General features: G+C 38.5%; 1 protein-coding gene across 3 annotated transcripts in view; it reads right to left on the bottom strand.

Annotated features, from left to right (window-relative positions):
* The window catches only part of clip2 (CAP-GLY domain containing linker protein 2), a 37,073-nt gene that overhangs the window by 4,972 nt on the left and 16,025 nt on the right, over positions 1 to 16,076 (bottom strand). The window contains exons 5-16 of one of the 3 annotated variants that reach the window (XM_055046588.1): positions 15,386 to 15,599; positions 12,376 to 12,573; positions 12,196 to 12,299; positions 11,335 to 11,395; positions 10,210 to 10,314; positions 6,112 to 6,480; positions 5,417 to 5,980; positions 5,271 to 5,328; positions 4,585 to 4,668; positions 3,115 to 3,271; positions 2,045 to 2,204; positions 621 to 809 (exon numbers count right to left, since the gene is read on the bottom strand). In XM_055046588.1, coding sequence (XP_054902563.1) covers positions 621 to 809; positions 2,045 to 2,204; positions 3,115 to 3,271; positions 4,585 to 4,668; positions 5,271 to 5,328; positions 5,417 to 5,980; positions 6,112 to 6,480; positions 10,210 to 10,314; positions 11,335 to 11,395; positions 12,196 to 12,299; positions 12,376 to 12,573; positions 15,386 to 15,599 — 2,263 coding nt within the window. Of the gene's footprint in view, positions 1 to 620; positions 810 to 2,044; positions 2,205 to 3,114; positions 3,272 to 4,584; positions 4,669 to 5,270; positions 5,329 to 5,416; positions 5,981 to 6,111; positions 6,481 to 8,823; positions 8,875 to 10,209; positions 10,315 to 11,334; positions 11,396 to 12,195; positions 12,300 to 12,375; positions 12,574 to 15,385; positions 15,600 to 16,076 lie in introns of all 3 variants that reach the window. The other 2 variants (XM_055046590.1, XM_055046591.1) reach the window with 2 other exon arrangements.

The raw sequence follows: 16,076 nt of genomic DNA, 5'->3' as shown, positions 1-16,076 counted from the left end.
GAAAATGCACCTTAGGAAGCAATGCTACATAACATGATAATGTTTAGCATTTACAAAGCAAATCGGTGTTTGAATGATTAAACTAGCCCTTCATACTGCTACTGCTGGCCACGCCCCCCAACATTTACAATATTACATAAAAATGGCTGTGAACAATTGCCCAGTTATAGAACTATACATCTTTGAAAAGCACTAGTGGCACTTCCTGCACAACCAACAACAATGCAGCAAGTGGTTTCTGGATGGCACATCAACAACAAAACACTTTTCCAGCAGCAGTTGTACAGCGCACACAGCAGTAGAACCAGCTGACCAACCATGTTGGAGCTCAGCTTGTGTTGCTAAGTCTGGGCTCGGCTCATTTTACAGTCTTGTTTTTTCTGACAAAATTGTCTTCTTCTACAAGATGTTAATGCACATGTTCTGGTCTACTTTCCTATTGATTTGAATAGGAAAAGAGCTAAAAAACAAAAAAACAGTCAGAATGTGGATGACTTTTGCAAATCTTCTAACTAGCTTTGCTTCCCATTCAAATTCCCCCAACTGACAACAAGCAATCCACTCTCCAGCTTTTAACACAGACGAAGCTTCTTGAAAGAACATGCATACTCCTTTCTAACCTGGCTCTTATCTGGATGTCTTCGCATGGCCTGGACAAGCTTGTCGACTTGCTGGTTGTGCTCCAAGGCGTTCCTCAGGGCGTCCTCAGTGTTGAGCAGCCGCTGGCGCAGGCGGCTAACCTCCGAGTCCAGAGCTGACGGGTCGAGCATAGAGTACCGCCTGTGGTCAGGAGACAACCGCTCCCTTCCCTGAAAAGCAAACGCACATGAGATGAATAATTAATATAAGCCAATGGTAGTAAACCTGCTGGATACAGAATGTCAGAGATTACAGGAACCCAAAATCCAAGAATAACCGATCATTTCTGTTTTATAGTTACTAATTTTGATATTTTATAACATACTTTTAAATTCAATCTATGTCATGGTAGGAGACATAGTTATTGCTGTGATAAAAACGTCCATTTGTTGCTGTTTTAGAAGATTTAGAAATCCTGGGAAAAATGGAGAAGCATGTGAGATATAAAAACTGAGTTAGTGGTTGCTATGGTTTTCCCGCCGGTTTTGTGGAGAGGAAACAGGGTAAGATAACAGTGCCAATATTTCATCAAACAGAGACACTGAGTAGCCTCCAACAAAACAACCGTAAATTGACCAAGTATATGTCTTATGAGCTTTAACAACCAAAGTAAACACTTTGACATCTAGCTCAGTTCTAAACCTCCATTTCTGTAGGTTAGGATCCACAATAAATAACAATTGACTGAAATATTGCTGTTATTAAATAATAAAAGTCTGAAAGATGATTATTAAACGTCCCTGTGGTAATTTAGGGCAAACAGTACAGGTTGACTGAAAAAACACAAAATCTTACAAAATATTTTAGTCAAATTTCTAGAGCAAATATCTAAGCACACCTGAAATAAGACAAAATTAACTTACAAATAGTTTTTCCGGTAAGCTTGATTTAAGTCAACAATTCCTTAATATTGATGAATAAGCAGTTCCACTGGAAGATTATTTCACTAGTAATATGAGGGAAGGTCTTGTTGGAAGTGAAATAACGTTCTTGTGGGAATAGTGCTTTGTCTTATTACAAGTGTGTAAAGATACTTGCACTAGAAATTAGACTAAAAAACTTGGTAAAATTTTGTGTTTGTTCTGAAGTACAACAAAGAACATTTACTAATCATTTTACAGGCTTTTAATATTTCTTAACAGCTACCTTTATTTAATATTTAATCCAGCCTATATTTTTTTTTTCTTATTTTAAATGAAAAAAATGAAGTTTTGAAAAAAGAAGATGGACATATTTTCTTCTATGGGATGTTTGTTTCTGAAAAATTAATTCACGACAAAAACAGTTTCCAACAAATTGCCAAGAACAGTAGATAAAGATAAAAAAATATTACTGGTGCTCTTGGAGTCATTCCGATTCATTTCGATTAGTGTGATATTAAATCAAAGCCATTGTTTGTTCTCACCAGCAGAAGCAGTTTTTCTCTCAGGGTCTTTATGTCGTCCTGAAGTTTCTGCTCCTTGACCTTCCACTCAGCCTTGTGCACCTCTCGGCTCAGGTCTTTCTCCACGTCCCGAGAGTGGCGGTGGGACTCCAGGAGTAACACCCGCAGTTCATTCAGACTCCTGGAGCAAAGAGAAAAACATTACAATTCACAAAACAGCAAAAGTATTACAAAAACATCATTATTAATTAGATTTAAAACGCCAAGGATGATAAAAGTTCTTATATTCAGTTAACACATCCACATGTTTCCACTTTAAGCCAGATGCAAACTGTGCTCATTTTCTGGATAAAATTATTAGTATTAATATAAGAATATAATAATTTTCTACATGTGGTCTGTCTCCATTTTATTTTTGAGGCAAAAACCCCTAAAACAAATAGATTTCAAATAAAATAAATCCAGACTACTGATGAACTGAGCAAACAGTCGATAAATTAAAATATGCATTTCGATGAGGCTTGTTTGTCTGATTAAAAGTAAGAATTGAAAATAACAACCGTTCAGCAGGGAAGTCCACATTTATTAAAAATGTTTTTTACAGATCTGATTAATATTCTGATCTTAATTGTCCTGTTTTTATCAGGTCTAAGAAGAAAAACACCACAATTAACAGCAATAAAGATTTGAAAAGTTAATACATACAGAATTAATTAATTACTGAAATAATACTGTTATTCAAAATAATATTTAATTACAGTTTCTATACTGCAACTAAAAAAATAAAAACAGCAGCTTCTTTCAGTTGCTTTAAAGATTATTACCGCCCATCACTCTTATAAATCCATTTCGGTGAGTTTTACTGTCTATGGAGTTCATTTCCTTTCTGAGAAAATCTTGCTTTAAATCAGAAGACCTGTCACTGGGTCACAATAAGCACAATAAAATCAATAAATTATCTGTTTCCAAGTGAGTCATCTCTATCAAACTGATGGGAAAACGTTTCTTACTCCCCATACAGTTCTGCTGATTTTTCTCATCAGTTATCCAGTGAGTCCTGGAGGAGATTGAAAAATCAATCCAGCAGCTACCTTTCTTTCTTCAGCAGCTCCTGGCTTATGCTGACCAGCTGCCCTGATGCATCATGGGACTTCTTGGTCATGGCCTCCAGCTCCGCCTCCACACGCATCTTCTCCTTGGCTAAAGCTTCAAATTTCTTTTCCCCAGAGCGAACTTTACTTTCCAGAGCTAATGCAGAAGGAAAATAAAGTTATATTTGAAAAGAACTTGATGCAGTGTGGTTTGTATGTTAGCCAGCCACTAAACTAGAACAAGCCAGGTTAAATATATGCTTTCCTTAGGATAATTATCCCTTTACCTTTGTCTCTTGATGACAATGCTTTCCGAAGAGGAATAATATGTTAGCTTATGTTTAAATCCCTCTCCTAAGTATGTGTCAGAACCTCAATCAAAAAGCTATTTTTCACCATTATTACCATTACTCTGACCTCTAACACAAAATCAGAAGTAATGAGATTTTCTCCTGTTTGTCCCACCGTGAAGTTTAGATTCTAAAATAAATATTAAAACAATAAAAATGAATTTTATCCTGTGAGAGACAGCCCCTTTAAACCTTATTTTTCTCCATAAATGATTTAAGACCATTCTTCAGAGGGCGCCAGTTTGATTATCTGAGCTGGGTCGAGCACATTTTGAGTCTGTTTGATGTCACAGAGCTGTTCAAAAGATTTTTCTGAAAAGATCAAAAGAAAGAAACTCCAAAGAAGCAAAGAACCGCAGCATGAACTCTGTCAGTGGTTAGAAACACATGCAATGCTCATATCCGAAATTAGAATATCGTGAGAGTCAAATATTTTTGTCAACCATTTTCAGGAGATGAAGCTCATCTTATATAGATGCAATTTGATGATTATGGCTAACAGATTATGCAAACACAAAATTTTGACAATCACAAATTTAGAATATTGTGAAAAAATGAAATATTTAAATCCTTAGCTAACTCAAAAAACCAGCAGAGCTTTCTTTAATAGTGGAGAAAACTGTTGTCTGGACAGTTATTAACATCCTCCATAACGCCACACCCTGCTAATGAAGCTGCTTCAGAGTTCTGTATTCAAGCATGTTCATAGAAAGCTGAGAGAAAATACTGAATATGAACAAACTTTCCAGAAGCTTGACATTTCTGCTCAAAATATAATTTCTCATATGATGTCATATTTTAATTTGAATTTCAGCTTTTCATTTCCAATTGTTACATATAAATTCTTGAAGTATTTCACTCTTTGTGTAGCAGAGCTACACAATATACGAGTTTCACTTCCTGGAATGGCTGACAAAACAAAATTGAACGTTTCATAATATTCTATTTTTTTTATTATTTGTAAATGTGCTTGAGTAACATTAAATATCATTTCAACATCTAAACAAGAAAGAAATCAACATTTTTGTAAAATATGTTAAAGTCCTTATTTTAATTGAGATATAGCATCTGTGTATAATGTGAAAAAGAATGAAGACCATCAGAGCTCAACAACATTTACCTCCACTCTGTGTTTTCAGAGCTTCGACCTGGGAAGAGAGTGTGAAGACTTCTTTTTCCCTTTTCATCAACTTCTCCATTGTTTCTGAAGACAAAAAAAAAAGCTTTCATTGCATAAATCCTGTTAGTAGTCCCCCTCATTAACATGTCTTAACTCATCTTTTGCTTCAGGATTTGTTGAACATGCAGCGGACGAATAAAAACTGCATCATTTTTTTCTGGGCCAAATCAAAATTGATATTTTTATTTTCCACTTTTTAAATGTTTCAGATATTTTGACAAAAACATCTTCTGTCATTACATCCATGCCTCATTCTTGCCACAGCGACTGCAGAAATTGTTGCGAGTCAGTTTGCGCCTGCTTTTTAAACATGCTAAACGTAGAAGCAAGCACAACTCCTGTATCCTGGTTCAGGTTTAATAAATCACATTGCAGTCATTACATCTGTATAAACTCCTCCCAATGTTTTGCACTTACTGATTATGAGCATATGTTCTGCATACTTATGAAGGCAGACATATAAAATTAATTGCGCCTGCAATGCAAATCAGTTTTCTCTGTTCTATCAAGATTCCATCTGTTTTCATACATGCAGTACTTTAAAAGATCATTACCAATCTAACAAGTGCTATCAAGAAAATTCTTATGTTGCAAAAGATAACCTACTGCTAAATGGATATAAATACCTTCAATATTCTGTTTCAGTTTCTTCTTCTCATCTGAAATTTCATTATCTTCTATCATCTGAAACAGAACAAAGAGCTGTAAAAACATTCGACATGAGGGTAAAGCAGAGTAATGGTGAGCTCAGATCTTCTCCTCAGCTGCTTACATTTGCATCGTGAGGTTTAAAGTGGTCTGCCTGCACAGCCTGCAGCTGGTTTGCTGTCACCCTCAGCTTCTCCTCCAGTTTCTGGATCTCCTCCTGGCTCTCAGCCTGGGCCTTCTGCAGGGCCTGGTAGTCCGTCATCTTCTTCTCTGACAGCTCCAGTCTGTCTCGAAGCTCTGTTGTTGTTTTGTCCCGCTCCACTTGGAGCAGCTCCATCTCTGCCAGCTGAGCCTCCGCCCTCTGCAGCTTCTGGGAGGCCTCGCTCAGCGCCGCCTTGCTGCTCTGAGTCTCCATGTCAGACCTTCCTTCATTCAGCTGGTCTCTGGCCTCCTGAAGGCGATTGAAGAGATCCTCGCGCTCCTTGATCAGAACGGCGGCTTCAATCTTGTGTTTGGCCTTCAAGTTCTCCACCTCCAGCTGGTGCTCCATCTTTAGACTCTCCAGAGTGGTCCTCAGTTCCTGGGCGTCTTGCTCCTGGCCTTGTGGAGCAGACTGACCTCTGCTCAGTGATGCCTTCAGCTCCTCCAAGGATCGTTGATGGTCAGTCACCAACATGTCAAACTTAGTCTGTGCAAAAATCAAAACAAGTCACACTTAGGCTGACATCAAGAAAGTGCCATTGAAGTAATAAGTAAGGAAATGTTGCTGTTGTTCTACCTTAAGCTCTACAATCTGAAGACCAAGCAGTAAGAGAGTACCTTCCAGGAGTCCATCATTTCTACGTTCTCCCTGGTGGCTTGTTGGACTTTCTGCTTCATCTCGCCGATCTCAGCGCTCTGTTTCTCCACAACCGTCCTCAGTGACTCCACCTCCTGCTGGCTTGCCGCCAACGCTGTCTCGTATTTTTCTTTGAGCTCGCTGCTCTCCTTGTGGTGCTCGCGGCCCACCGTCAGTAGCTGTTCACGCAGCAGCACGGTCTCCGGCTTGGCGTCGGTCCCCGGGACCTCCTGTTGGGAGCTCACGTCGACCCGTCTGAGCTGAACCTGGAGGTCTTTGATCTCAGCCCTTCGGAGGGCGAGCTCCTCCTCCAGCTGCATGATGCGACTCTGCTCCTCTACGGTGGTTTGCTGATAAGACACAAAACAACTTCCATCACTGATTCTGAGACATTTCCTTTTAAAGGTTGAAGGTGAAGAACTTCAAACTGCAACCCGCAGAACAAAGAAAATCTAAGCCAGGAAACAAGCAGAGATCAGGCTTCGGGACAATGGAAATCATAAGAGAAACTGCTGAAGACTTGAGGCAGTAAAGTGCATTGCAGTGGATATAAATGATAAATAAAATATGTGGACAGCAACAGATTGGTCAATTTTTGGCTCCCTCTCATAGTCCAACACATCCATTGATTAAAAACACTGTTTAGCTTTTTGTCATTACAACATATCAATTGATTCAGGCATGTTGGAGTTGGAGAAGAGATGCAGCTAAAAGTTATTGGATGGCAAGTCTTAAGTTCTGTTTTTTCTCAAACTAAATACATAGAAAAGCAGTCCCTCTTTTAAGTCACCTCCGCCCTCTGTATGTTCAGCTCCCTGATTTATCCTCCACATAGCAAGCAGAGCCACCACCACAGCCCTGTTGATGGGTCAGGTGAATGCAGATGGCTCTTGAGTCTACAAGGATAAAGCTAACACCTCTTCAGTCTCTAAGGGTCAGGGAGCAGTTGTTTCTTTAGACTCAGCGAGTCCAGTCAAATATCTTTCAGGCTCTGAAGGTTCAGCCAATTGTCTCTTTAGTCTATGGATATCTGAGTGACACCAGCGCATCTTCAGTTTCCAATAGTCTTGCTCATGAAAACACTTGTGAGAGCTGACACCAATTCAGTCTCCAAGCCTCCACGTCTTCAGCCTCCAAAGTTCCAGAAGTCCTCCAAACAAACATCATCTCTTCAATCTTCAAGACATTGTGTCTTCAGTCTCCAAGGCTTCAGACATTAAGTTTTGAGTCTCCAAAACTCCAGTGATCATGTCTTTCAATGCCAAGATTCATGAAGTCACTTCTTGAATCTGTGAGGCTCCAGGTGTTTTCAGTCCAGGTGAGACCAGTCCCTCTTCAGTATTTGATGGTCCAGCTGATGCCAAGTCTTTCATAGTCTCTGAGGATCAGACCAATGACCCATTAGTCTCAGAGGATCTGGACGTCATCTTCATCCACAATGGTCTGGCTGATGTTGACGCCATTTTGGACACTTAAGATTGAGTTGATACTAACTCCCTAGAGCTCCATATTACACCCAAAAACTTGGATATGGAAAAGAGCAAACTGTCATAAAGCATTTATTATGTGGCTCTACCACATATTTTATAAGACTTGAGAGATTTTACTCCAAAATTAATCAAATACCCATCTCCTAAGTCAAATATAAACATACTTAAAACAGTTAAGTTGATCGTTACGACACTGTTTGTTTACAGGCATGAAATTGAAGTAGGCTGGATGAAACACAAAGGTACAAATTTGCAAGCTGACCAAGCCATTACAACTTAGTGAAAGGTCAATATTCAACCAGCATTTAACCCTGTTGATTTGTTTATTCGTCTCCTCAAGAAGATTGTTGCTGACTTTGCTGACTTTGCTGCCCTGCTGCGTAACATTGTTCTGTTCTTCGCAAGGTTAATTAACCAGGCTGTAAATGTAAAGCCATTTACAGCCTGGGATCCAAAACCATGAATAAGGAGGACCAGGTGATAATTGTCTGCAGGTTTATAATCCTAAGCAACAATTTATGCAGCTAGATTTCCTCCCTATTAATGTAAAAGCAATAATTAAGTGAGATTTAAGTCTTTTTCATTATTAGAGCCAAATCTTGCTGATGCGTTCAATAGCTTCTATCCTGATAGCCATTAGAGAATTTTGTCTTTATTTCAGGAGACTAGCATCAAAGTAATGGTACCAGCAGGATAATAAAAGCTGAAAGATATTAAAGTCAATGCATCGTTTCCTAAATGTTTAAATGAGCCAAATGATCAATGTGTCACTGTCCAAAGAACCAGAAGATGAGAGAAGGCCATTTTCTGTTTGATCATCTAAAAGCAGCCAAGCGAATGTGAGGAAGCCAATAACAAACCTGAAAAAAGTGTCAGTTCTGTAAACATTCCCCACACACACCCACACACACCCCCCCCCACACACACACACATTTGTATTCAAAGAGAAGATCGAGCAAAAAGGCCTGCTGCACGACACACAGTACAACCGTGTGAGAAAACAATCGCCTGCAGAGTTTTTAAACACATTCTCCTGAACTACATCCAGATGCAGAAACACAGGAGTGAAACCAGAAAACGGAAGAATCTATGCACTATGCAAGGTTAATGTCGCCGAGAGCATCTGAAGTCAATTTGAAGTCGAGAGTTGAGACAGCTCAGCAGCGGATCAAAGCTAAAACAAGATGGCATCTTTGTTTTCACCTTGGTTCTGTTGCCCAACCTCAAGGATTCTGCAACATGACTGCGTCTTCCCTGTTGACAGAAGCAGTAATCAAGTGTTTCAAAATGATTAGTTATCTTGAAGAGAAAAGAAAAAAAGTTGCACCCTATTTATGATTGATGAGACTCTCACGAGGAGGTGCAGCGCAGCCTTTCAAGGCACTACACAGGACATCATGGAAATTATCTCTATGATTTATCCCACAATCATCCACAAACTTTAAAAATTACATAACCACACAAAAATGGATATGGAGCTAAAGGACATCGATCCTGGAGAGTGCAAAAAGTAAACAATGAAGCTGTCCCCCTGCTTGTTATGTGTCACTTTGTTTTATAGCATCAGTAGTTTTATTATTCCTGCTCTACTTTACAAAAGTACAAAGGAAATGATTAAATCTGGGATTTGATACAACAAACTGAATAAATAAAGCAAAAACTAAACGAAGGTAAGTTAAAGTAAGTTGAGCTAAAGTATCCTAAAATAATAACCTGGTAAAAACTAAATCCCCTTTCCCTTACCCAAGCCTTATCCCTAACCATACCCTATAAGCTAAAATAAGCTAAGCTATGGAAAGATTAAACTAAGCTAAAATAACATAGACTAAGGAAAAATTAAACTAAGATAAAATAACCTAAGCTAAAATACCCTAACACAAAATAAGCAAAGCTAAAGCTAAGTTTTAGCTTAGCAAAACTTAGCTAAGCTAAGCTAAATTATACTAAACTAAAATATCTTAACCTAACCTAACATAAACTAAGCTAAAATTAAATAAGCTTAGACAGAAATAAAGATAAGCTAAAATAATCTAATGTAAAATTTAATGGCAAAAACTAAACTTAAATAAGCTAAAATAAGTGAAGCTAAGGCAAAACTTAACTAAAATCGGACAAAATAAGCTGAGTTAATACTTCATTAGGCTGCACAGAGGTGCATAGCTGGAAACATATTGTTGGTCATTGACACGCTCTCCTGAAGCATGAATAGGTTCTCTCATGGTACTCCATCTTCCTCCTACAGTCTAAAACCATAACAATTATGAATGGTCACTCTAAATCAATTGTAGGAGTGATCAGCTACCAGTATTAAGATATTTTCAGTAACTGGAAACACAGACAAAGATCAACACTGACAGTTGACAAAAAATCCCAATTATGTTTCAATTACATCTATATTACACAGGTAATTCAGTTTAAATTAATATTCTGTAAGTTTATAATCAGCATTCCTCAGGGTTAAATTAAAATGTGGAAATCAAAGGCAGACAGGACATGACTTGAACCAGAGCAGCTTGTTTAAAATGCTGTTGACAAAGAGGCAGAACACCACAGGACAGTAAGCACAGGCAGCGGGCTCATGCTTTTTACCCTTCGCCTCTCTAATTCTTTCTGGAGCGCCTCTGCTCTCGATTTTTCGAGCAGCAGACTCTGCTCAAGTTGACGAATGTGGGCATGTTCCAATTTCGTCTGAGTCTACGGAAAAACACAAAGACACAGACAGAAAAAGGAAAGAGAAAAGGAAAGGCTGAAAGGGAAAAAAAGACGAATGCAGATCAGAGAGGAATAACTCAACGGAGTGGCAACAGATGATCCGAGTGAAGCTGAAGATCGTTCGGATTTCATCAAGTCAGCATTTTGCAGATCCCATTCTGTTTTATAGCCGATTAATACAAAAGACAAGCCAGTCCTTTAACGATTCAATGTTTGAAGATTTCATTGACAAAGTACAATAAAATATGAATTGAAGGCTTCAGTGACGTGAGCACTTTGCCATTAATACTTGACAGTATTTGAGAATCTATGAAATGGATTTTTAGATGTCAGTTCTTGACAGAGCCACGGAAAAATTGTGAGAAACGTCTCAAGAAGAAAAACTGACAAATGTTTTGGGTTGCCATGTCCTGGATCTACACCAACATGTTAACATGAATGATGTCCTGTGAGTTTCTTCTGAATGTCTTAACAATCATTCAAAAAAAAAATGAAAGAGTCAGTCATCAGTGATCATTAATTTCTGTGACTAATAATCCTAACCTCCATGCAGAAAAACAAACTCAAAGACAAAACAAAAGCAAAAATTTGAAAGAATCAATTTGAATGCATGTATGGTTGAATTGTAAAGTGCCTTGAAAAGACATTTGTTGGGAATTGTAGCTATATAAATAAATTGAATTGAAAACTGAAGTGACTTAAAGCTGTCAGTTGTAAATTTTTCTGGAACTGTGCTTTTGAATACAATGGCTCAGCTGATGTTTTTTTTTATTTTTAGAAAAAAGCTGCAATAAAAACAAATTCAAGTTTGAACAGTTTTTCATGGTATAATTGCATTGAACATTGACAGTGAAACTATCAGTAACATATATTTGAAACATTTTTTTAATCTTTAATTCAAAATAATTTTTGATTATTTTTTTTAGAAAACCTTAAAAATAGAAATACAAAATGTTCACTCTTTAATGATAATACTTATTTTAGTGGATATTTGACGATTACCTCCAGGTCTCCTTTGGTGATGGACTCTTCTTCCACTCTGAACTGGAGGTCCTCCACTTTCCTGTAAATGTTTAAACATGTTGATTATTATGAGGAAAGCCAAGGACAAAGTTTAATCAAATGACTCGGAGCAATCATGCGAACCGACAGAAAACCAATTTACTCGCTCACTGGGAATTTATTTTTTTAATTTCTCTGGTTTTCAGAATGAGCTTTACATCCGAAGAAGCTGTTGCTGGCCACGCCCCCCAACTCAACGTTTACATCTACATGTAAAAATGGCTGCATTGAAAAGCAGAAGTGAAGCCTCCTGTGCAATTAACAAGATTGCAGCAAGTGCTTTCTGGATGGTAAGTAAACAAAACATTAGTTTTTTCAGCAGCCATTGTACAGCGCATACAGCAGTAAAATCAGCTGACTAAACGTGATGGAGTTGCTCAGTAACAAGCTGCTCAGTAACTTTGAGGGGCAGTGCCAGTTGACTTGTTACATTAAATTCCAAAGGTTTTTGAAACAACTCATTTTCCAGACACCAAGAAACATTAACTTATTGCCAAAAAACAGTTGGGTGGTTCTTTAAAACGCTTGGGTCATTGAGATCCAAAATAGATGCATAAAAACTTGTAAATGTGAATTTTACATAACAAGTCCCCTTTAAAGTTTTTTTTTTGTATCTGTTGTGTCAAAAAAGGCCAGATTTTGTGGATCATAATTGATTTCTGAAAGCAATAAAAAAGGTAAAGCATCCAGGAAGCTGAATACGTTTTACAGGGACTGTATGTTTCCGATCTCAAATAATTTACAGACAACATTCAACTAAACATTGCATGTTTTATCAGAGAGGCGAGTGAGTGACATCACCTCTTCTCCTCTTCGAGCTGATTGGCCAGTTCCAGCTTGTCTTTCTGTGTGCTGGCCAACATGGTCTGGACCTGCTGGAGGGCGCTCTCGTTCTCCGTCACGTACTGAGAACACAAAAGACGACGACTGATTCTGATTTGTTGCGTTAAAATGCAGCGGATACTCAGACTCTCTCTGTACCTGCACATGCTGAGCCTTGAGGACGCTCAGCTCCTTCTCCACCTCGCAGATGTGGCTGGTTGCCTTCGCAACCTCTGCGCGCTCCAGGTCCCTCTCGGCCAGCAGCTGTTCGATGTGCTGCTGCTTCTCCTTCAGGGCCTCCTGGAGCGCCGTGGTGCCGGAGATCTTCCGGGCGTAGCGTGACGACGTCTCCGTCAGCTTAAAGCCAGAAGGAAGACGAAGCATTAAGAGACGAGTGTTGAATCACCTGCCTGGATGTCTGTTGCCAACCTGCTGCGTACCATGTTATCCTAAACATCACAGTATTGTGACAGAAACATAGGTCAAAATTTAAACACTGCAAAAACACAAAATATTATCAAGTATTTTTGGTTGACTTTTGAGTGCAAATATCTTCATTCTTAAGATCAAAAATTGACTCATTTTTTTCTGTCTATATCTTGTAGAGTACAGTTGAAATAAGACTAAATTAACTTATAAGTAACTTCTCAGAACGATATAGGAGTTTCTTATAATTCTGCAATATTGAATAGAAAGTACTAGTTGCACTGGAAGACGATCTCATAACATGCAAAACATGTCTTATGATAAGTAAAATAATCTGCCAGTGGACCTAGTACTTAAAAAAAGCTCCCACTTCTGTCCAAAAATACCCCTATGAATAAAGAGTTGGATCAAAACATCCTCTTCTTCTTCTTAAAAAATCCAGAAATTATTTCAGTATAATATCTCTAGGCAAAAGTGACAATAAAGTGTCTCAGAGATCACAACATTAACAAGTCAGAATTTCATCTATAAGTTCACAGCCAGCATCTTACTTCAATTAAAATCTTTCAAACCGAGCAAACATATTATAACCTATTACTTTTATTTTCATTATTCTTGAGCATACTGCATAAACAAAAACTCCAAAATGGCATTTAAACCATGCATTTCCTACTTTTGAATATTTCACAATGCAACACGTTGTTTGTCCACTAGAGGGAACTCTTTTCAAAGATTTCCAGAAGATTTTTGTAAGGCTGATTGTTTTTTTTTTGTTTTTTTGTTTTGTTTTTTTTTACCAGAATTAACCAGACAAATTAGGATTTTGCTTCAGTAACCAAATGAGAGAACAAACAATGAAAATATTTTTGGAGATACTCCTTTTCTTACATGCATTTAATGTAAATTTCTACCAACACACCAGTCATACAGATACTAGAAAATCCTCTGTTCTTTAATGCTCTGCTAAATGAAAGTGACAGGGCAAATATTTTTGAATATCTGGTGCTTAGTCAGGGTGATTCGCCAGAGAATTCACAAAGCTTGCTTTCAGTGCTGTCTGACGCCGTTGCCAACAATTAAGGAAAGTAGAGGGGAGTGTTCTCCGTCCAAGCGCTGGCTTGTAACCAAAAGCTAAAAATCAATGTGAGATACTCTGATGCCCCATCTACTTCAGTCTGCTGCCAGGACCACTCTGAGTCTCCGTCTTAAAGAGACAATACGTCTGAAATGAGATGATGATTCTTTTAGGCTGTGGCTAAACCAGTTGCTTGACATCTTAACATCTTTCAATTTGCAGAATGTTTGAACCAGCCTGGTTAACCATGTTTACTTGCTTTCTCTGCAATTAGATGAGAAAACCCCAACAAGTCATGTCTGAAAATGACACTTAAGAAGAAATGTTCAATAATAAACCAAAAATTTAGATACTGCTAAGTCACTTATTTCTGCCTTTTCTGGGAAGAAGGGAGGAAGGGCCACATCATCACTCTTTTCAACACAAATAAGCATTTAAGCCTCATATAAACAGGAAATTACAGAAAACTATAAGCAAAGTGGGAAAGAAGTAATTAAAACCTGAGTGACAGAACCTTCAGGAATCCATATGTTTACATTATTGGGTATTTTTACAGTGCTTTAAAATGGAGATATACAGCTTATAGAGCAGACTGAAAGTTGACATGCAATGGGAATGAATTCCAGTTAGGTTTTCTCCACTCTAGAGAATTCACTACAACAACAAAAAACTAACACAAAAAAAAACTGGATGAACGTAGAGAAAAATGCCTATTTCTTAATGTATGACATCTGTAGTTAAAGATGAAACTTGTGATAAACCTGTGTTTTACTTACCCAATAACCACTAGAGATAGAGATAGGCTACCCTGTAATGAGTTTTGCTCCAACTCTGGCTTCGTTCACAAAGCAAGTCTTCATGCTCAATTTCTGATATTTTGCTGGAATCTGATTTTTTGTGTGTGTAATGGTTCATACTAATTAAATGTAAAAAAATGTAATGTAAAAATGTCTGTTTGAACAATTTATGACCCCAAAGCGACCTCTATGACCTCTACGTCCAGAATAACATCGACATCTCACAGCGGTGCATTGTTTACGCAAATAATAATGGGCACCCCTGTCTATTGATCAAATTGCCGACACTCTATTTTTGGTTTATATTTTATGAAGAACAAAGTTGTGCTCGGTGTCTTCACAGGTTTTTGCATCGTTTCAGAATTTGGTTCAGGTTTATAACGTATTTCTCACATCAATGACGTAAAAGACAGAAAAGATGCGTTTAGACTAAAGACGCTCCGAAAACAATCAGATCCACATGCAGTTTAGTTCTACCTATAAAAGTGGTACACATCATACTTTTTGCTGTGAAACGATCTGAACTGAGCCGAGCCGAGTGATGAAGAAGTTGTGTTTGGCTGCTGACTGAACACAGCCAAAAACATTCAAAAGATGCTTCTGACCATCAGTCGTGGCTTCATTTCAGAGATTTCAGAAGTTTAAGTAAGTGACAGACAATCTGTAGGGGGAAGCCTGGCTTGGTTTTTATGAAAGTATGACCGACCAAGACATGAGAGATGAGATCTGCTCATCCAACCCTCCACAAGAGAGCAAACAAACACACACACCACTGCCTGCCAAACAGATCCTTTAAACTGCTCGTCACACTCATGCTGAAACAGCCCGTCTGCTATCAGCGTGAGCCTGGAGCGCACTGCAGCCGTCTTACCAGTCCAGCTCGGCTCGGGCGTCCACCCACAGAGGAGGCCACCGAGCTGACTGAACTGATGGAGGAGCTGCTGGGGCTGTGGGCCAGAGAGGAGACCCCCATGGCCACCCGCTTGCTCTTCTTGGCCTTGGCCGGGCTGGTGGAGGGGAAACCAATGCGGATCACCTTGTGGATGGGAGCAAACAGGCCAAACTTCGGAAGGCACTGGAAGTATCTGAAAAAGGGAGGAGAATGGGATGCTTGGCATTTTGATTACCCTGGAGACTATTGGGAAAAAGTAAAATATTATACACGTTTATGCTTCATATTGACATGCTTGAGTTTAAGCAATTTAATAATTCTTAGACTAGGTATTTTTTTAAACCACTTTTCTTCACATTTTTCTTTCAGACTGCAAGAGGAACGCTGGAGTTCACATTTCTAATAGTGCGACTTTTCTCCAAAACAGCACAAAAAGAAATGCACTTTTTTGTGTCAAGAATGGGCTGATTGTATAGGGATTGGAAAAAAGCTGTCCTTATCCACCTTATTCCTTGCTCCCATGAGGTTTTGCATGTTTTATAGAATCAAATTCCACCACTAACCAAAAATGCCATTTGTTTACATGTTAACAACCCACTAACTGGCTTTCCACAGAGGTTTTAGGCTATAAAATATGTGGGAACTCCAACTATCACTGCTTAGATATTGG

Source organism: Poeciliopsis prolifica, unplaced genomic scaffold, assembly GCF_027474105.1.
Source record: "Poeciliopsis prolifica strain line A6 unplaced genomic scaffold, Auburn_PproV2 SCAFFOLD024, whole genome shotgun sequence".
Lineage (NCBI taxonomy): Eukaryota > Metazoa > Chordata > Actinopteri > Cyprinodontiformes > Poeciliidae > Poeciliopsis > Poeciliopsis prolifica.
Note: the sequence above shows the minus strand (reverse complement) of the source record. Positions and strands in the feature narration are given on the sequence as shown.